General features: G+C 41.9%; 2 protein-coding genes across 2 annotated transcripts in view; both read left to right on the forward strand.

Moving 5' to 3' along the window:
- SHC4 (SHC adaptor protein 4) overlaps window positions 1-18,038 on the forward strand; it is a 36,972-nt gene extending 18,934 nt beyond the window's left edge. Inside the window, exons 3-12 of the mRNA XM_081337467.1 lie at window positions 5,155-5,218; window positions 6,449-6,568; window positions 7,396-7,449; window positions 7,790-7,841; window positions 9,247-9,373; window positions 11,368-11,545; window positions 11,742-11,802; window positions 13,721-13,840; window positions 14,714-14,967; window positions 15,975-18,038. Coding sequence (XP_081193593.1) covers window positions 5,155-5,218; window positions 6,449-6,568; window positions 7,396-7,449; window positions 7,790-7,841; window positions 9,247-9,373; window positions 11,368-11,545; window positions 11,742-11,802; window positions 13,721-13,840; window positions 14,714-14,967; window positions 15,975-16,124 — 1,180 coding nt within the window. The 3' untranslated portion in view covers window positions 16,125-18,038. The remainder of the gene's footprint in view (window positions 1-5,154; window positions 5,219-6,448; window positions 6,569-7,395; window positions 7,450-7,789; window positions 7,842-9,246; window positions 9,374-11,367; window positions 11,546-11,741; window positions 11,803-13,720; window positions 13,841-14,713; window positions 14,968-15,974) is intronic.
- A 2,500-nt stretch (window positions 18,039-20,538) lies between these two features.
- CEP152 (centrosomal protein 152) overlaps window positions 20,539-21,591 on the forward strand; it is a 29,294-nt gene continuing 28,241 nt past the window's right edge. Inside the window, exon 1 of the mRNA XM_081337159.1 lies at window positions 20,539-20,588. The gene's annotated coding sequence lies outside the window, so the exon portion shown is untranslated. The remainder of the gene's footprint in view (window positions 20,589-21,591) is intronic.

Raw genomic sequence — 21,591 nt, forward strand, 5'->3', positions numbered from 1 at the left:
CTTTTTCTGGGAAGTTTGGTATGCATCTTTGCTGCCTTTTGATTTCCATTTTAAAAAAAAATCGGAAAAGATGCTGCTGACTCAAATTTCCTGCTAGAGAAAGCCACCTGTCAAATCCAAGTTAGATAGCGTGTCATAACATGGCTATTATTTTTCTTCTTATTGCTGTTCATCGAGTTTGGGTGTCATCCATGATCTGGTCTCTTCTGTTTCTTGTTTAGGAAACCTTCTGGATTCTGAAATCTCATTGGCCGTCGTTCATAGTTGTAATATTTATTTATTTTGGCAACCAGAAATGTAATGAACTTCACCACAAGCCTGTACACCAAGCCATGGTCACGTCATTTTTGAAAATAAATGGCAGAGAACAAAGTGTTGGCATTTGTGCATTGTATCTGGTGTTTCCACAGTAGCGATTCCAGAAAATCAAAATGGCAGCTGCAACCTTGAAGCCCTGCCCTCATCTTGCATGTGTCCCATGCAAGAGAGTGGGCTTCCGGTGGCTCCGCGGCGCCGGAGACAGCCTTCCCGGGCTGCCCGCCGCCCAGCTGTGTGATTTTTCGCCCGAAACAGCGCCGATCAGCTGTTCGGGCGAATTTGAAGCCCCCTCCTCGGGAGAAGAGGAGGGGGTGAGCCCCCAGGTAGGGGTTGAGTTCTCCGGGGCCGCCTGAGCTTGGAGCTTGGGCGGCTGAAGGATCGAACTCCCCCGCAGCCTGGGCTGCTCCCAGCTGGCTAGCGTCTCTGCTCCGGACTTCATGGAGCAGAGCCAGGCGTCTGCGACCATCCCTGCTTGAAGGAGAGACTATGAAAGGAAAAGAGCAGGCAGAGCAGTACAAGAGGGAAAGATGAAGAGATGAAAAGGATTATTTTATTTTACTCTCGAGCTTGATGGACTTTGCTTAAAACTTAAAGTGAAAGTGCGACACAATTGTAAGTAAAGATGGCGTCTAAACCTCCCCCTAGAACTTTTCGGAGTGCTGGAAATTCTCCGGTGCAACAACAATCATTACTGCAGGCGTTGCATTCTCCAGATGTAGTGACATCGAAGGATCTTGAAAAACATACCCAGTTAATTTTGGAGTCAATGGGTGTTAAATTTGCACAGATGGAGGAGAAATTGGAGAAATTGGAGCAGAGAATGGAAGAAAGGATGGAACAGAAACTTAGAGAGATGAAGGTAGACATTTTGTCCTCAGTGCATAAAATAGCTAAATGTGTGGAGGTGCTGGATGACAAAGTGGAAGAACTGACTCAAAAGAATGCTATATTAGAAGCAAAAGTATTGGAAATTGAAGATTTCAAAGACAAAATGGATAGCGAACTGAGTTTGGCCCAATTTTATCAGATGCAGTTTGCTGTTAGAATTAGAGGCCTAAAAGAGAATATTAAGGAAGATTTAAAGCAGCTGGTTTCTGAGGCTTTTGAGGTGGTATTGAACCATCCAGCATCTGAAATAAAACAAGGCATGGACAAAGTGTTTCGTGTGAACTCGTGGATTGCTAAACAGAAAGTTGCCTAGAGATGTGGTGGTTTATTTTGTAAAAAGGGAAATTAGAGATGAAGTTATACAAGCTGCCTATGATACTAAAGTTGTGATTGCTGGTCAAGAAGTTTTGGTTCTAAAAGAAATTCCTCCAAAGATTTTAAAGGGAAGGAAGGACTTTATATTTCTTGTGCAAGAGCTCAAGCAAAGGGATATAAGGTTCAGATGGGAGATCCCAGCTGGGTTGAGCTTCATGTATGAAGGCAAAAGGTACTGTTTGGGTACTGTGAAGCAAGCGCATGATTTTTACAACAATGTCTTAAAAGCAACCCCATCAACACTTTTGGAAGCTGCAGAGGGATCTGGAGAAGGAGAACATCAAGAGGATGAAGATGGACAGGATGGTACAGGAGGAGATCAAGCTGCAACTCTTTTGGATGATCCTAGAGAACAGAGGGTGACGCGTGCTGCCTTAAAACGCTCAAAAAAGAAAAGAAGATAGGTCTAGTAGAAATCTATGGAACTTCCACAACATACTGATAGTCAAGTGGTAGTTGTGTTTTTAAGAGTTTTGGGATGATATGTATGGTAACAGAATCTTTAATTTGGAATTAATGGACAATTTACTACAGAGGAAGAGGAAAAAAGTTTTGTGGGTTAATGTGGGTTAATTTGTGTAAGAATTATCTATTATAGCCTATTTTGGCTAGAGAGGTTAATAGGGATAGGTGTTTGTGATGTGTAAATGAGAATATGTTTAGGAAATAGTGAATTGTGGAAGAACATAGATGGGAATGACGCTAGTTTTCTTTTATTTTAGTTCTTTATACATATTTAGTATTATTAAGGATTGGTTTACTCTATATAAGCTAGAGAGTGATGGATTTTAGAGTTTATAATTGTTAGTATATGATTGTTTATGATTGCTTTTTAGATATATACCTTGTATTTTGCTCTGGGAAGTCGGGGGGGGGGGAGGGGGGGAGAAGGGGAAGTAGGGGGGGAGGCAGGGGAGGGAGGAGGGAGAGGGGGAGGGGGGAGATAGGGGGGAGGTAGGGAGGGGAGGAGGGAGGGGGAAGGGGGGGTTTTTTAAAGGAAAACTGTATTTTAAAACTTTTCAATAAAAAAAAAAAGAGAGAGTGGTTAGACTTTAATCATGTAGTCACAGCCGCCATCTTGATTCTTATTTTATTTCTCTCTAGAAACCATCCTGCACTGTTGAACTGGGGAGTTTTTAGTGGTTGCTTAGCTTGTTGTATGTTTCCCACCAGTATAATTTGTAACCCATCCTTAATTCTTTTACACATTGGGTGAATCCACCTAATAGTTGTCTATTGAATGACACTGTCTTTAATTTAATACAGTGTCTGAGTTCCATCTATCCAACAGATCATGAGTTGGTTAAAGATTCTTTGATGTTGGAGAAGACACTTGAGAGTCCCTTGGGACAGCAGGGGGACCAAATCAATCCATCCTGAGGGGAATCAACCCTTGACCATTCCTTGGAAGGACAGATACTGAAGCTGAGGCTCAAATACTTTGGTCACAAAACGAGAAGGGAGGACTCCTTGGGTAACACCCTGATGTTGGGAAAGATGGAAGGCGAAAGGAGAAAGGGGACGACAGAGGACGGGAGGGTTAGATAGGGTTACTGATGCAATTTGGACAAACTCCGGGAGACAGTGGAGGACAAGGTGGCCCAGTGTGCTCTGGCCCATGGGGTCACAAATAGTTGGGCATGGCTTAGTGACTGAACAACAACACAACAGCAACAAAGATTCTTCAGTGTTTAGCAAGCAATGTTCTATTGGAAAAGCAATTTTCTCTTGGACAACAGCAAGAACCATTTGGGAGCCATTTTTTTTAAAACCCTGCACAGAGTGGAAAATTACTGAGCGGGATAGCAGTTCCCAAAATTCTGATATTTTCCTCCTCTCAAGAATGAGAATCCTTGTCCTGGGGTTACTCATTCTACCCAGTGGGCTTTGGACGAAGCAACCAAGCATTCATCCTTTGCCAAATGTTAGTTGCCTGTGCGTTCTCCTCTTTTTCATTCAGCCTCTCTCTTCCAGTCACTACTGGGCTCCTGGATGGGTTTGATGAGGTTTTTTTTTTAAAAAAAACACCTTAATAAAGGCCAATTTAATTGCTGAAGAATCTGGCAAGGCTTTTTTCTCCCATTAGCTGTTTATGGGATGGGAGTGAGTGAAGCTGCGCTCCATCGCAATGAATGCATTTATTTACATGCTGCTGTTTTCCTAAGAGCACCCGAGAGATGTGGCCGTGTAATAATAAAATCCATATAATTGCATCAGTTAAAAAAAGCAAGGATATAATCCTGTTTTTTAAAGCAGTAGGAAAATATATTCGGTGTTTAAACCTATTAGCCGGGTAAGGTCATCCAGATAAGGAGTGCTGGAGTGCTAGCTCTGTTGTTATTCTGAGATTTACATCGAGAGGAACTTAAAATTCTGAAAGGGCCCCTCCCTTCACTTTGATGTTGCCCAGAAGGATGGAGGGGCTCTTTTGAGACACTTTCATCATCCCTTCCCCTTCAGACCCAGATCTCATTTGTCCATTCTCCACCTCTTCTCTTGTCTCCCAAGGGCATCCCACATACCATTACAAAACCAATGATGGATGGATGGATGGATAGATGGATGGATGGATGGATGGATAGATGATGATGATGATGATGATGATGATGATAGTAATAGTAATAGTAATTATAGTACTAATAAAATTAGAACGGACCTTGGAGGTCATCTATAGATAGACAGACAGACAGACAGATAGGTAGGTAGATAGATAGAGATGGATGGGTAGGTGGGTGGGTAGGTGGATGGGGATAGATTGATGGATGGGGTGGATGGGTAGGGAGGGAGGGAGGGATAGATTGCAGATAAGTAAATGGTAGATAGATAGATAGATAGATAGATAGATAGATAGATAGATAGATAGATAGATAGATAGATAGATAGATATGGATGGATTGATGGATTGATGGATGGATAGATGGGTGGGTGGGTGGGTGGATGGGAAGGGAGGGATGGAGGGAGGGATAGATTGCAGATAAGTAAATGGTAGATAGATAGATAGATAGATAGATAGATAGATAGATAGATAGATAGATAGATATGGATGGATTGATGGATGGATAGATGGGTGGGTGGGTGGGGATGGATTGATGGATGGGATGGGTGGGTGGGTGGATGGGGAGGGATGGAGGGAGGGATAGATGGCAGATAAAATAGATGGCAGATAGATAGCTGATAACTAACCCTGGGCCAGTTTCTTTTTCTTTCTCATCCAAAGCCACCTCCCAGGATGACTGTGGGGCACATTTGGAAGAAGTGTTGTTTATGTTGCTTTCAGCTGTTGGAGAAAAGATGGTCTAGAACATCTGGAAGCACCAGGTTGGGGGTGGTTGTGCAACATCAATAATGGAGGAACCCCCCTAATGAAGCAAAGCAAGGCAGCTGATCTGTGATGATCATGTGCACCCTTGACTCTACATACAATGCATTATCTAGAACCACAAACCATTTACGTCACAGAAAGAAAGACACATCTGGAGTTCTATTCAATGCTGTGCGCATCCTGAATTGACGGTTTCTCTCTCCCACGTTTCTGATGTAAATCCTTTTCCATTTTTGCTTTTTTTTCCCCAGGGAAGCAATAAGTCGTCTGTGTGAAGCTGTGCCAGGAATACACGGGAACACAAAAAAAAGGAAGGTAAATCTACCTTTGATGGCCAACTAAGCTTCTTTGAAGGAATGAACTCCCTCTGGGCCTTAAGAGGTTTGCCTTTTACTTGAACCATCAACACATACAAAATATATCTACGTGTCTTAGGGAACCCTCATATAGCCCTCATATTCATACAGAGAAGAGCAACAAAGATGGTCTGGAGGCTAAAACCTACAAGGAATGGTTGCTGGAATTGGGTATGTCTAGTCTAATGACGTGGTGGCTCAGTGGGTTGGGACGCTGAGCTTGTCGATCAGATGGTCGGCAGTTTGGTGGGTCGAATCCCGAGTGCCGCGTAACAGAGTGAGCGCCTGTTACTTGTCCCAGCTTCTGCCAACCTAGCAGTTCGAAAGCACGTAAAAAATGCAAGTAGAAAAATAGGGATCACTACGGTGGGAAGGTAACAGCGTTCCGTGCGCCTTTGGCGTCTAGTCATGCCGGCCACATGACCATGGAGACGTCCTCGGACAAGCGCTGGCTCTTCGGCTTTGAAACGGAGATGAGCACCGGCCCCTAGAGTTGGAAACGACTAGCACGCATGTGCGGGGGAACCTTTACCTTTACCTTTAGTCTAATGAAGAGAAGGGCGAGGGATGACATGATATCAGTCTTCCAATATTTGAGGGCCTGTCATAGAGAAGAGGGAGTCAAGCTATTCTCCAAACCGCCTGAAGGAAGGCAGGACAAGAAGCAACGGATGGAAACTAACCAAAGAGAGCAGCAACCTAGAACTAAGGAGAAATTTTCTGCCAGTTAGACCAATTAATTAGTGGAACAACCTGCCTCCAGAAGCTCTGTATGCTCCAACATTGGAAGTTTTTAAGAAGAAACTGGACAGCCTTTTGTCAGATATGGTATGGGGTTTCCTGCCTGAGCAGGGGGTTGGACTAGATGACCTCCAAGGTCCCTTCCAACATTACGATGATGATGATGATGAATTAATGGAAATTAACGAGTGTTGTCCCATTAGCATGGAGTACCATTTTTAAGATAATTAGAAACTTTGCAAATGCCTCTGGATTCTCTAGCATTGTCCACTTAGGGCAGGGGTCTTCAAACTTGGCCCTTTTATGACTTGTGGACTTCAACTCCCAGAATTCCTCAGCCCCAAGACATTCCTGGCAGGAACCTTGTAACAAACATCTGCCAATGAAACCATTAATCTCCTTAGGTGAAATATGAAATAAGAAACCAACATTCTGCTTGTCTTTACAGCCTCCAGCTAAATTTCTTTCTCCTGTGCTTGGCAAAAGCAATCTTCAGTTTTCTGGCACACATATAAAACTGACCATCTCAACAACCAATCTTACTTTGTGGAACACCGACAGCCAGCAGGTAGGGTTGGTCCTTGAGGCGCTGATCCAAGCAGCAAAGGCTGCAGATCTAGCGTTTTGTCATAAATATTTTGCTTTTGAATTCCATCTGTTGTCATACCGTAACCAAGTGAGTTATTATTATTTTTCCTAACCGTATCCTTGAGTCAATGTTGACTCAATCCTGGCGACAGTCTGAACTGGTCCCTGCAGTTTGGAGGCAAGGCTTTTCCAGCCGTGATTGCCATTACCTGATTCCTAGGGCTAAGCGAGACTGGCTGGCCCAAGGTCAGCCAGCTGGCTTTGTGCTTCAGATAACACTAGAACTCACAGTCTCCCAGTTTCTCATCCAGTGCCTTAACCATTACACCAGAGTTTCCCAACCTGGGGGTGCGAGACGATATTCCAGGGGGGTGCCAAAACGTGGGTTTAGAAGTTTCAAAATTATAGTGTATTTGCACAATTCATTTTGAACTTTTGTAAGGGGTGCAAGAGTATATCGGAAGCATTCTAGGGGTGCAGGGTATAGAAACGGTTGGGAACCACTGCACTACACCAAGCACTTGGCTCTTTGGCAAGGGATTAGGTGCATCCCTGTGGGATCTTTCAGGGTGCACAAAAGGAGACCTGGGATTTTATATGACATCCAGAAGCTGGGGATGTGAGTTAGAGGAAATTTGTCTATTCTAAGCATGTGGGCTTTTGGGTGCTTCTATCTGACTGGCTCCATTGGTCTGTATGCAGAATTTATGAATTGTCAATATGCTGACTTTTGCAGAGATAATTTACCAATCGTTTCTGGATGAGCTGTACACGGACACCACCTATTTTTTTCTTTTTCCTTCTCAGATTATTGCAAACCATCATATGCAGTCCATTTCATTTGCCTCTGGGGGGGATCCAGTAAGTATAGAAGTTTCAATTTAAGAACATTGTTGGAAGTAAAACACAATTGTGAATGAATGGTAAATCAGAACCAGTGGCATAACTGAATCTCATCATATTAGGAATAGAGTTCAATGATAGAATATTGAGGAAAATTATGCTTAGAATGAAAAACACTTATCACTCGAAAATGCCATTAGCTCAGTCATCCTCTTGTTTTAATTTTTTGTTATCTTCTTACAAACCTCCTTTTTTTTGACCACTTAAACCTAGCAGTCAAGTGAGCTGGTTATTTAGAAACATAAAATAATATTCATATTTAAAAAGACTTATTCCTTTTGTTTTATGTGTATTTTAGGATACTACAGATTATGTCGCCTATGTTGCTAAGGATCCTGTTAATCAAAGAGGTAAAGCCAATAATTTCTTGAGAAAAATCTGGGGATGAGTGTGCCTTTTCACTGGGATTATTTTTTTTAATCTTCTCTATCTTTACATCCCGGATATGAATTACATGGGTTTTCTTATTAAAAAAACAACAACCCCCCCCCGAAGTTTTATTTATTTGCAGTCCTTCTTCTTAATTTATTGTTATAAAAGTGCCCTCTGATGGTTAAGATGAGGAAGTGTGGCTAGGAACGAATAAAGTCTTGATCAAATTTCAACACGACATTCTTCACTTGCCAGGAATTAACAAAATTAGGCAAACTATCAACATGTGATTTTTGCAAGCCAGAGGTATGATGGAACAGGTAATCCTCAACTTACAACCCCAACTGAGCCCACAATTTCTGTCGTTAAGTGAAACATTTGTTAAGTGAATTTTTGCCCGATTTTACGAGTTTTCTTGCCACAGTTGTTAAAACTGGTTGTTAAGTAAATCTGGCCCCTTTGACATTGCAAAAGGGGGAATCACATGATCCTGGGACATTGCAGCCATCGTAAATATGAGTCAGTGGCCATTTATAATGGTCATAAGTCACTTTTTTCAGTGCCATTGTAACTTCGAATGATCACTGAATGAACGGTTATAAGGAGAGGACTGTATCTGGAACTTTCTGCGCTGCAGCCTTTTCAAAGGGTTGCCCTTTATAGGTATTAGACTTTAATTGCCACGATCCTACAAGCCATGTTTTTAATCCAAAATGCAGTTAAAAAAAACCCCAAAAAGAACAAAAAAGCAAAGGACACGAGACTGTTGGGTTCTGATCCTAAAAAATACAGATAGCTCCTGACTTACATTTTTTTGCATGGTCGTTAAGCAAACATCACAGTCGTTAAGCAAATCCATTTTACCCAGTGGGCGTTTTTTTGTCAGAAAATGAAAGTAAATGCTGGAAACAGCAAAAAAAATCCCACCTCAAAAATCATGGTCACATGACGATGGGATACAAGCATTTGTAAAGGTGAGCCGGTTGCCAAGCGCTCAAAAAGTGATCACATGACAAATAGCAGGCATATACATAGAATGAAGGCTATTGCTAAGCTTGTAAGCCGCCCTGAGTCTTCGGAGAAGGGCGGGATATAAATGGAATTAAAATAAATAAAATAAATAAAACTATGACGGTTGCAGTGCCCCTGAGAAGCAAAGTCAATGGGGAAGAAGCCAGAATCTCTTCACAACTGTGTTAACTTAGCAACTGCAGCGATTCACACTTAACAACCGGGGCGGGAAAAGGTTTGTAAAATGGAGCAAAACTCACTCAAACAATGTCTTGTTTAGCAAGAGAAATTTTGGGTTCGATTGTGGCCAGGAGTCAAGGACCAACCACATTCCGTTCACCTCTTTTTTTCCTTGTGGCTGTTGTCTTTCAGCATGCCATATTTTGGAGTGTCCCTCTGGAATAGCTCAAGAAGTCATCAATACCGTTGGACAAGCTTTTGAGCTCCGCTTCAGACAATACTTGAAGACCTCTCCTGCTTTGATGGCTCCCAAGGAAAGGTAAGCAAAGGCTTTCGGAAGGCAGCCGTGGAATGGCAGAGTTAGTCCTGGACTTACAAGCGTTTGTTTAGTGACCGTTCAAAATTACGAGGGCACTTTGAAAAGCAACTTACAATCATTTCTCACGCTTATGGCTGTTCTAGTATCCCCATGGTCATGTGATTAAAATTCAGATGCTTAGCAATGACTGGTACTTAAGATGGTTTAGTTTTAGTTTAATTCCATTTATATCCCGCCCTTCTCCGAAGACTCAGGGCGGCTTACAAGCTTAGCAGTAGCCTTCATTCTATGTATATGCCTGCTTATTATTTATTTTATTTTTTATTTTAATTCCATTTATATCCCGCCCTTCTCCGAAGACTCAGGGCGGCTTACAAGCTTAGCAGTAGCCTTCATTCTATGTATATGCCTGCTTGTTAGGGCTTTCACACACACACCCAAGCGGCATTATTACAAAGTCAGCTTAATTGCCCCCAACAATCTGGGTCCTCATTTTACCTACCTCGGAAGGATGGAAGGCTGAGTCAACCTTGAGCCTGGTGGGACTCGAACCTGCACTAATTGCAGGCAGCTGGTGTTGCGTGGTCCCCTTTTATGACCTTCTGACAAGCAAAGTCAATGGGGAAGAAGCCAGATTCACTTAGCAACCATGTGACTAACAACTGTGGGGATTCGCTTAACAGCTGTGGCAAAGAAGGTCGTAAAAACGGAACCAAACTCACCTAACAACTATCTCGCTTAACAGCAGAAATTTGTAAGCCTAAGTCGAGGACTGTCTAATGTGGGAGTAGCCTTGGAGACAGGAGGAAGAACAAGCAGGTTGGATAAGTAAATAAATAAAATTCACATTTATTTAATGGTGTTGTTAAATGACGAGGCTAATGATACCTTGCCTTTCTTCTGAAAGGGAAAGAAATTCACAGATTTCAAATTAAAAGGGTTTTCTTGCAACCATACTGTGAAAGATTTCACTTGCCGTGCCACGCATTGCTTAATGCTTTGCTAGCTGGACCAGAGTTATTTTCCATCTTAGTGTCCAGTTGGGTTGGATTTCAGCGTTCACATTGTCCGAGCGCTAGAGGTCTTTGACACATGAAACCTAAGGCAATTGGAGTGCACCAGGCTGAGATGGCAAATAATACCGTATATTCTGTGTTGATCCCCCTCTGCCCTGGGAGATGAACAGATGGGAAATGGCTTCTCCAGTTCCTGTGAATCACATAATTAAATTCTTGAGTCATGTTCTCCTAATCAAACTGCATGGCCCATATCTCTTTCCTGTTCCTGTCTTTTCATCAAATTATGTTGTGATAAATTAAAAAGCCAGGCTCAACACAAGTTGTTCTTTTCAGAAGACATACTATAAAGGGGGAGGGGGGAAAGAGGCACTTATGTATCCTACCCTTATCCTCACCCGTGGTTTGTGTTTTTTTTCAAATTTAACAAGAGAAGCTCTCGTTCTCTCAGCAGCCTTTGAGGAGTAACTCATAGACCACCAATTTCAGTGTCATTGGGAGATGTGGTGAAGGGGCTTCAATTCGTTCACGATCAGCTTTAGACTTCTGGACAGTTCCAAAGGAGGAGAAGGCTTTCAGTAGTTCATTGTGGTGATCGGCTACCTTATTTTAAAATCTAAGTTTTAAAAATTCTAGTGTTTCTTTTCGTGTGGTGTTTGTTCGTAGGCATTGTCTAGTAGATTGTGCTTTTCTTTTTCAAGCCCTTGTATAGGAATGGAGAGCAGAAGTAATAAAGGAGAATGTAAAGGGTTCAAATGAAGGGTCCTTGGTGGTCTCTGAGCTTGCCTGCTTTCTTGCAGACATTTTATGACCCAACTAGGTAACATCGTCAGGTGCTAGTTTGGGTCATGAAATGTCAGCCAGAAAACAATCAAGCTCAGAGACCACCAAGAGCCCCTCAAAAATAATAAACCACCCTCTGACTTAATGTGGTGCTATCAAAGTTGTGTATTTCAGCTTTGGCTTGTTTTTGCACAGAGAAGGGGTGAGTCTTGATGGATCCGCATGGAACATTCAAGAGAAGGAAGACTGTGGATACTATAATGAAATTCCTGGGAAGGAACCTCCTGTAGGTGGGCTGTCCGATGTCAGGCTGAAGATAATCCCAGAAGAAGGGATGAACCGTCCCATCCCTACGGAGCAGCAACAATGTGGAGTAAGCATACGGGTGGTGGGCATCATTGAGCATCACACCGCGTGTTGAACCTATGTTCACGTTAGAATGGATTTTAGGCCTTCTGGAAGAATCAACCTGAATTCTGAGTTAATCTCCTACCGTTGTTCAGAGTCTGGATTTGCCGAGAATTCCTCAGAGTAATTTGTTTCTGTATTTCTTTCTTTCTTTTTTTTAGGATGATAGTCCCAGTTCTAAGCAGCTTTATGAAAACTGCCCAGATGAGCACAGAGCAGCAGGTGAGTTGCCTGTATCTTAAAGAGAGCTGATTCTTGCCTTCCTGTCTCGGTAAAAGAAATCATAGAATCCAGTCTGTCTGGAATCTCAAACTGCCTCCATCTTCCCCAGTAGCTAGTACAGGAAGAGACCAACTGAAAGGAACCATCCTCCATTGATTCACGCTGCCTGGTGCTGAATTACAGGCAAAGAGAAGTAGCAGAGATGAAGACTAGATGCTATTCTCAGTGGTGGGATTCAGCCGGTTCTCACCGCTTCGGCAGATAGCTAATATTTTGTGGCCCAGGCCCAGAACGGACTTCCGGAAGCAGCATCTACACAGAGAACCGGTTGTTCACCTATTTGAATCCCACCACTGGCTGTTCTGTTCAACTGACATCTCTTGGGCGGGTTTTATACGTCTTCACATTCTAGAATAGGTATTGTCATTTTGATCCGGTTCCATAAAGCCACCAAAAAAGAGTCTTCCAGGAGCCATCAAAGGTAGAAACAGCATGAGGACACCCGTTGGGGATAGTCAAGATTTGTGGACCCCGAGGCTTCTTTGTGAGGCCACCTGAGACTTCCTCAGGTTGGTGCTACTCGGATTCGGATAGAAAGCAAACCCTTTGCAAGTATCTGTAAGGAAGAAGGCGAAAGAGAAGAGGGAGAAAGATGCAGCCCTCAAACCCCCTGTTTACATATTTTTCTGTCCGTGTTCTTATCCACGCTAATGCAGTCCACACATTTCTAATGAATTCTAATCACGCTGATTAGAATTCACCATATTATAATAAAAAAAGAAAAGATGTTGAGACGTTGGAAAACATGCAAGGAAGAGCAACTAAGATGATGATGATGATGATGATGATGATGATGATGATGATGATAATAATAATAATAATAATAATAATAATAATAATAATAATAATAATAATAATAATAATAATAATAATAATAATTTGGAAGGGACCTTGGAGGTCATCTAGTCCAACCCCCTGCTCAGGCAGGAAACCCTATACCATTTCAGACAAATGGCTGTCCAGTCTCTTCTTAAAAACTTCCAGTGTTGGAGCATTCACCACCTCTGGAGGCAGGTTGTTCCACTGGTTAGTTGTTCTAACTGTCAGGAAGTTTCTCCTTAGTTCTAGGTTGCTTCTCTCCTTGACTAGTTTCCATCCGTTGCTTTTTCTCCTGCCTTCAGGCGCTTTGGAGAATAGCTTGACTCCCTCTTCTTTGGGGTAACCCCTGAGATATTGGAACACTGCTATCATGTCACCCCTCACCCTTCTCTTCATTAAACTACACATACCCAATTCCAGCATAATTAAGGGCCCGGAGACAAAAACATATGAAGAACGGTTGCAGGATTTGGGAAAGGCCAGTCTAGAGAAAAGAAGGGCTAGGGGGGACATAGCAGTCTTCCAGTATTTGAGAGGCTGCCACAAAGAAGAGCGGGGGGGGGGAGACCTATTTTCCAAAGCACCAAAAGGAGAGAAGCAACCCGGAATTAAGGAGCAACTTCCTAACAGTAAGAACAATTGAACCCGTGGAATGGCTTGCCTTCAGAAGTTGTAGGGGCTTCATCTCTGGAGGTTTTTTTTAAGAAAAGACCGGACTAGAAGACCTCTAAAGTCCTTCCAGCTTTATTCTGATTGATTGATAATATTATAGTAATTGTATTTCAGTCAGAATGGGGTGATTTAGATATTTTCCTTGACAGCGGTGTTTCTTTAAGGCAGACAGTGTATGTTAGACATTGGGCTTTTTAGGTACTAAAATACCAGGAACTCAGACAATCCTTACCTTTTCTTGGTGGAATAACTTGCATTAATTTGGTTAATTGAAATGGCATTTTGTGCTGTTGAATAAGCTTTTGGGTTTTTGTTTTTTTGTTTTTTGAAAAGCTAAAGAAGATCTTGTTGTGATGATTAATTGCAGGTATCAGCAAACCAACTCAGGCAGCAAATCAAGATGGTCCATTGCTGAAAAGTAGCAGTAAAGTGGATCTTTTTGATGACCCTCGATATATCAATACTCAAAACTTACAAACGACATCAGGTATGACCAGAATCCTCCCTTCGGAACACAGCTCCACAAATCCAGTTCCTTACTCGAGACTGCTTCTATTTCTGCACATCTGTTCCTTGCAGCTTTGAAAAGAAACGTGAGCGTTATAGACAAATCCAGCATTGTTTGAAGCAATGCTAAGCTTATTCCCCCTAAGGGGCAGACTTAAGATCATGGAATAGAATCCTAAAATTGGAAGAGATTTAGAGTCTTCTAATCTAATCCACTGCTCAGGGCAGGTATCTCAGATGCTCTCCAACCTTTGAAAGCTCCGGTGATGGAGCAAACCAAGACTTGAGGAGCCAAACTGTTCTATTACAGAATAACAATAGCTTAGTGTTTCCTTCCATAAAACTAACATCCATTGGTTCTCATTCTGTTCATAAATCCACATCTGTAAATCCACTCCTGCCTGGCAGCCCGTCAGGTTATTGGAAGACTGCTGTCACGCCATCTTTAAAATGAATAAAAACTACAGCCGAGGCAGGACCTATGCCAATAAAGGAGAATATTTGTAGCTCAGGGTTGAAATGAGGGGTCTTTGGTGCTCTCTGAACTTGGTTGTTTTCTTCAAAATGTTTCGTGACCCAAACTAGGTAACAGCATCAGGGCTAGTGACTGACTGATGGGTGGCTGAGGAATTCTGGGAGTTGAAGTCCACAAGTCTTGAACTTTCCAAGTTTGGAGACCCTTGGGCTACAGGATTATGATACTCTGCTCTTTTTAGGTCTGTGGGCACAGTCTGTTTTGTACATCCTGACAGCTGTGGCTTATTCAAGACATAAAACCCCACTCACTTCGCATGGGTGTACTCGTACATACACTGCAGACAGCTGGTCTCTTTAACTTCTGTTTCATTTTCAGAAGCACTGGACACTGTAGAGCAGAGAGGGTCCAGTGACGTGGCAGGCCTCGGAGGCATCACAGACGCAAAGACACCTCTTTGGAATGAAGAATGTTATCATGGGAAGATATCCAGGAGACAAGCAGAGAATCTCTTAAGAAACAACGGAGACTTCCTGGTACGGGAGAGTACAACCTCACCTGGCCAATATGTCCTGAGTGGACTTCAAGGAGGACAAGTAAAACATCTCTTGTTGGTGGATCCTGAAGGCAAGGTAGGAACAATTAAGGCAATGGTCCCAATAAAGCTGAATGTCTGTAGCTCGGGGCTGAAATGAAGGATCCTTGGTGCTCTCTGAGCTTGGTTGTTTTCTTGCAGATGTTTCATGACCCAAACTAGGTAGCATCAACAGTGGTAGAAGAAAGTGGGGTTTGTGGAGTGGAGAAGGTGGAGGAGGAGGACTGTGGGGATCTTGGTGCTTTCCGAGCTTGGTTGTTTTCTTGCAGATCTTTCATTACCCAAAGTAGGCAACACCATCAGTGCTAATCACTAAAACTCATCACTAGCGCTGATGATGTTCCATAGTGTGAGTAATGAAACATCTGCAAGAAAACAACCAAGCTCAGAGAGCACCAAAGACCCCTCAAAGCTATGGTCATAAAGTAAGACATTCTGCTAGCTGTTCAAAGATACTAACAGCCCTCAAACCAGGGTATCCGTGAAGGGGATACCAAAATTAAGATCCAATCCTAAAGCCTTTTTTTTGGCCCATTCTCCCCTTGTGGATGCTCCTGTCTTGAATTGCTAGTCAACCATAACATAATATACTTTTAATATCAAAACATGTCCCAGTGAACATTCATAGAAAATCCATAAAGTTGCGACACTCCCGGAAAGTTACAAATGCACAAAAAAATAAAAAATAAACCTAGTCTCTTTTTACAGTGTGTTTCACATAAATATGATGTGTGATTAGATTCTTTAGTTATATTTGTAAGCCATTATTTTCGAATCACAAGACCCATTCATCAGTAAAAAAAAACACACTCGGTAATGACTTTACAAAGTGGTCCTATTCAGGTTTTATTTGTTACATAGACATATCAAATACATACAAGTAAGCGGCATATTGATTTCTTCCCTAGCCTTAACACCAATGAAATCCTTTATATCTTTTAGGTGGGCTGCACAAATTCATGCTATCCTTTAAGGGTGGACAATATTGTAGAATTTGAGGACTTCTTGCTTACTAAATTCTTGGATGCTCTTTGTTTTTTCCAGGTCAGAACCAAAGATCATATATTCGATAGTGTGGATCATCTTATCCGCTACCATATGGAAAACAAATTGCCAATCATCTCTTCTGGACGTGAATTAAGGCTCAGCCAGCCTGTGAGAAGAGAATCAGGGCAACTGCATTCTAAGGACTAATTTTGTTGACTCACCTTCTTTTCAAGATAATTCTTTTGTCAGTCTCCTCAATATCCCTAGTGACTATTCTGGACTCATTTCCTGCACACACAATTCGACAAAGAATAGGAGACACCTCTAGATGAGGTTACAGATGAATTCTTCTGTTTGTGTGTGTGTGTGTGTGTGTGTGTGTGTGTGTGTGTGTTTGTATGTCTACGTCCAGTGCATTGGCCTAAGTCAGTATTTCTCAACTTCAGCAACTAAGTGGTGTGGCCTTCAATTCCCAGAATTCCTGAGTCAACATGACTGCGGAATGCTGGGAGTTGAAATCCAAATGTCTTGAAGTGGCTGAGGTTGAGAAACATTGACCTAATCACATCTCTATCTTGCATCTAACCAGTGACAACTATTTTAGTTTAGCGAAACATATCCCTGGAGAGACCAAGAGGCTGGGGAGAAATCAGGAGCCAGAGGTACTCACAAAACATTTTTGAGAGATCATAAAAAGGTGTCAAAGCACAAGCCAACCTTCCCGGAGCAAAACCTACTTGAAAATGTGCCTTTTAATGTAGGTGGTTTGGGAAATGACTCATATTTTTACTGAGCTGTGGGGGTTTTTTTAGCTGATAAATTTATTTGAGTCATTCCTGGGGTGATTTCAAGGAGCTTGAGAAAAATTGAACCTGATTTGCATTCAGATGAGAGACCACAAGGAAATCTCAGGAATGTAGCTTGGACTGGGATCTCAGAAAACGTTCTGAAGAAGGACCATGAAACCACGTCTCTCTTGCTGCCAAGGAAATGACATTTGTGTATCCATGACATCAACAGGCATCAAGCTCAATTCATTTTGTAAAATATACTACTATTAAAAGATTTTTAAAAATAGAAGATAAAGACTCTTAGCAATGAATAGAGAGGGAGAAAAAGAAAAGAAAGAGCGAGCTAAAAGTGCGTGAAAGAAAAAAAATAAATGAATAGAAAAAGAAAAAAGTTACACAAAGAAGTAGCTTTGAAGCACTTATAAGTACAATTATAAATTTACCTCTTGCTCTATGGTTACAATATAATCCTTTTTCCCTATAATTTATTCTATCTAATCATCAAAACCATAAATCATAAATTCTTTTTTTTCCTGTTTCATACAAAAAAACAACAACTAAGGGATTTCCAGTCAGCAATAAGCACATTTTATTATTAAAAATCCCCACCAATCTACCTGATGGAATGGTGATGCTCACTGGCCTAGTTATAAGGTTGCTGGTTTTTAAATGAGGCTGTAATGCTTACTAAGTTTATATATGGAAATTAGTTATCATTTTGAAACAGACGCTAACAATGTGGTAGATATAGCTTTCTTAAGTAAATATATTGTATAATGCAGTTCTACCAGGATGCCAAAGGTTTACCAAAAACTTAAATCTGCAAAATGTTTGCCTACTGGCCTGTAGGTAAAGACACTGGAACTGGACCAGCAAAAATAAAAATGATAGTTGCGTATAGTTTGGGGAGTGTGAGATAAAAGAAAAAAGGCAATCATACATTATTATTTCTGGCTGAGCAAATATATTGTTTTGTTCAGAAGCTATTTCATTTTTTTATTGCACGCTTTCTATTTTCCTTCATTCTGTATTTTTGGGGATCGGGTTTCATTTATTCCTATTAGTTAAGAAAAGAATTTTTTTTAAATAAACATTATCCCTGTATGTGTTTTCAACTGGAAATATTCTGTAAATCAATATACCTGGAGTGGTTCTGTTGTTTATATATATAATGGAGAGAAAGAGATTTCTGCAAATCTATTCCTTGCAACTTTGAAAAGAAACGCGAATGCTATCAATGAATCCAGTGCTGTTTAAAGCAATGCTAAGTTTTTGCTCTTGAGGGCAGATTCAAGAATCACAAAATAGAATCAATAAAGTTGGAAGAGATTGTAAAGTCTTTTAATCCAACCCCATACCAAGAGCAGTTAACCCGGACAACCGCTTGAATTTCTGAAGTGAACACTTAAGCACCCTCACCTTGGCTGAGTTTTACTAATCTCAAGGGCCATTCTTGCATGCCAGTTTAAGCCAGGAATCCTGGCTTCATAAATCAGGATGCTAAGAAGCAATGGATTCCTGCACAGAGCTGATTCATTCCTGGCAGTGTGTAAGAAGAGAGGTGTGATGTTGAAATTATGGGCAACATCTAGATTTTAAGCCAAACACAAGAATTTGCATGGACTTAAAAATAATCCTAAATTCAGACATCATGTAAAGATGTCCTTTCTTAGCTTATTTATCTGCTTAAAAGCAAGCAGTTAAATACTGGTCCATTGTGGTTTATTAAGCTGTATCAGGAATGGATTTTACTTTTAAATGCACATCTTTAATATTGCATTGCACGTGATGCAGATAGACATGAAATAGAGTTTTCTCAGGGTATCTTCAAATTTATATATATGTACACACACAAACACACACACACACACACACACTAGCACAGTGCCATCAAATTCATATTTTCATGTTCTACAAGCAGTAGACTAGTAATTCTCTCCTATAATTCTCATCCCTGGAAATTTGAATGTTATACACACATATCAGTTTCCTCTTTATGATCATAACATTTGCAAATAAATTTTGTCTGTGGACCTGTTTTCAGGTGTATGGTTTTTATCCCACTTTCAAGGCACAGCTTGGCAAATGAAAAACGATCAATGTGTAACATGTTGAGTGATTAGTAATATCAGTGGTCAGGGAGATGTAATATGGGTGTGGATGAAAAGAGGAAGGATCAAGCAAATGGATACTTTTGTACTAAGTGATCACTTAGGTTGCATTTGGCTTCAAGTATAAGTGCAGCCAGCTATTATGTTTTATAAACAATAAATTTTGCCTTAATCTTTTCTTTTAACCAGTTAGTAAAAAAGAAATAAAACCTAACATAGCAGCTTGCTAGGGGTGATTCGCTTTCTCTATCTCTGGAAAGGATCTTATACGGGTGTCAAAACATTTTCTTCAGATTGTCATTTTTGTCATCCAGTTTTGTTTGGATCCAACAAGGCTGTTGCAGTTAAAAGGCAATATTTAGCCCAAAAACCTGAAGAGGGTTTTATAGTTACAATGTCATTTAGCTCAGCAGATGGAACATCCTTGGCGGATATATGCATTTATTATGCTGCTTTCAAAGTCCACTTAACCAGAAGCAATATTTTTCTGGTTATTTTTCATTGCTACATTGGAACCATCAGCGGAGAGGGGAGAATTTGGCATATCATCAAATTGTCACAATAGCATCTCAAATAGCCTTGAAAGGCAGTCCAGACAGAAATTAAAGTTTTGATTATATTACATGTATTTTTGTTTTCTATGATAGTTCATGACCGCCATAAAAAATAGCTAACTTTTCCTTGGCAGCGTTAAAAGATTTGTCCAGTGGTGAAATATATTCCATTCAGGGAATCCATTAACACAGAGGTCCCCAACCTTTTGGGCACCAGGAACCGGTTCCGTGGAGAGAGGTTTTTCCATGGACCGGAAAGTGTGTGGTTTTGTGTGCTGCCTGCATCCCCCGGATGGGGCTTTGCTTTTTTATGTGGACTGGTTGCTGGCGTGCCACAGCCGGGGTACTGGCCCACAGACCGGGGGGGTTGGGTACCCCTGCGTTAACATGTTAAAATGGGTGGGTAAGATATTCATGGATAAATCTGTGAATAATTTATGGGCACCTTAGCGAAGATGATTGATTCCGGTTGCTCAAGGATAACAAGAAGTTACCTTTACAGCTAGTTATTGTTAATAAAAGTATGAGATAACTGTAATTCAAGTGGATTTTTTAATGTATTGAAAACAACTCCCCCACCCCACTTCTGGAGCTTAAGATACATGAGCTCAGCATGCACGTTTTTTAAATCTATGCCAATATTTTTTCAAACTTGGCAGCTTTAAGAGGGGTGGACTTCAACTCCCAGAATTCTGGCTGGGGAATTCTGGGAGTTGAAGTCCACTCCTCTTAAAAGTTGCTTAATTTTTTTAAAAAACAAACCCTGATCTATGCCTTTAGTGTGTTGTTCGCTTTGCTTTGTGAATCTCAAGTTTAAGCACTAGTCTGCCCACCCTCCTTAGATAAAAAGCGTTCAATTTAAAGGACTTTTAACGTAATTTGCCCGCCCCTCACTCTCCCGATTGGCTAAACCTCTCAGCCAATCGCCGATCAGCTTTCTCTTCCCGCCACCGCCCGCGCCAGCTTTCAAAAGCAATAGAGCGGCGCGGGGCAACCGAACATGTTTAAGGGGGAGGAGAGAGACAAGCGAAAGCCCCGCCTTCCCCTGCGCTCCATTCGTGACCCTATTGGACGATATGCCGTCTCATTGAGTGGATGCGTTGTCCATAAGCACAGGCCCCTCCCCGAACGAATAGAGGGTTCGGTTGTCACACGGAAGGGGAGGAAAAAAAACAACAGTGTCCTGGAACGGGGATGCGAAGCGCTGGCGAGAAGGTGAGTCGGCCGGGCTGCTCGTATTCAAGGCGGGGTGGGTGACGAGTGAGGCTCGGGCTCCGAGAAATGTGGACGGCTGGGCTGGGGAAGGGCCCCGGAGGAAGGTGGTGACGGTTACTGGTCGTCGCTATGGAAACGAGGCCTCGACCTCCCCTTCGGAGCGCTTTTCCTTCTCACGCGGCGCTTCGTGGTTTTTCCCTGACTACCAGTTTTAGGAGAAACGTAAAAAAAATTCCACCACGGGCAGTTTTTCTTAAAAAAATAATAATATTTCCCCCCCCCCTCACTGCGGACTAGAACCTTGACTGCCGTGAGAACAACGCATGCGCTTTCCGATGCAAGGAGTCGGGGGGGGGATGTCGATAGGAAAAAAGGGCAGTTATTGATCTGGGAGGATTGGATATTATGGCTAGGCCGTATCAGGGCCAGATGTTCAGAGTGGATTTGGCATTTTTTTAGATAGATAGATAGATAACCTTTATTGTCATTTTTTTTTCCTGTGGGCACAATGGCACACATTAAAAATGAAAGTTGCTTCCTCTCAAAAGTGTACACATACACAACACATTTAAAACATAGTATGTACAACATACATCCACCTACTGAGCCCTTTCCAAGCACCTGGGATAGGCAGATGTGGATGTTTTAATGGGGTTCAACGTCTCAGGATATAAGCTATTCTGAATATAACTTGCCTTTGGCAGTGGAGGGATGGCGATTTCTGCCAATGCCAGTGGCGCTCTAGTGGCGCTCTAGATGTTTTGGGATTGCACCCAAGGTGCCTAAGGCTATTTTGCTCCCTTTGCTCTCTTTGGCCACAGGTGTTCCAATTCTGTTTGCAGGCATTAGCAGTGGGCTAATGCCTCCTTAAGTAACACCAGCTGCCTGCAATTAGTGCAGGTTCGAGTCCCACCAGGCTCAAGGTTGACTCAGCCTTCCATCCTTCCGAGGTAGGTAAAATGAGGACCCAGATTGTTGGGGGCAATTAAGCTGACTTTGTAAT

Source organism: Vipera berus, assembly GCF_964194415.1.
Source record: "Vipera berus genome assembly, chromosome: 12".
Taxonomy (NCBI): Eukaryota; Metazoa; Chordata; class Lepidosauria; order Squamata; family Viperidae; genus Vipera; species Vipera berus.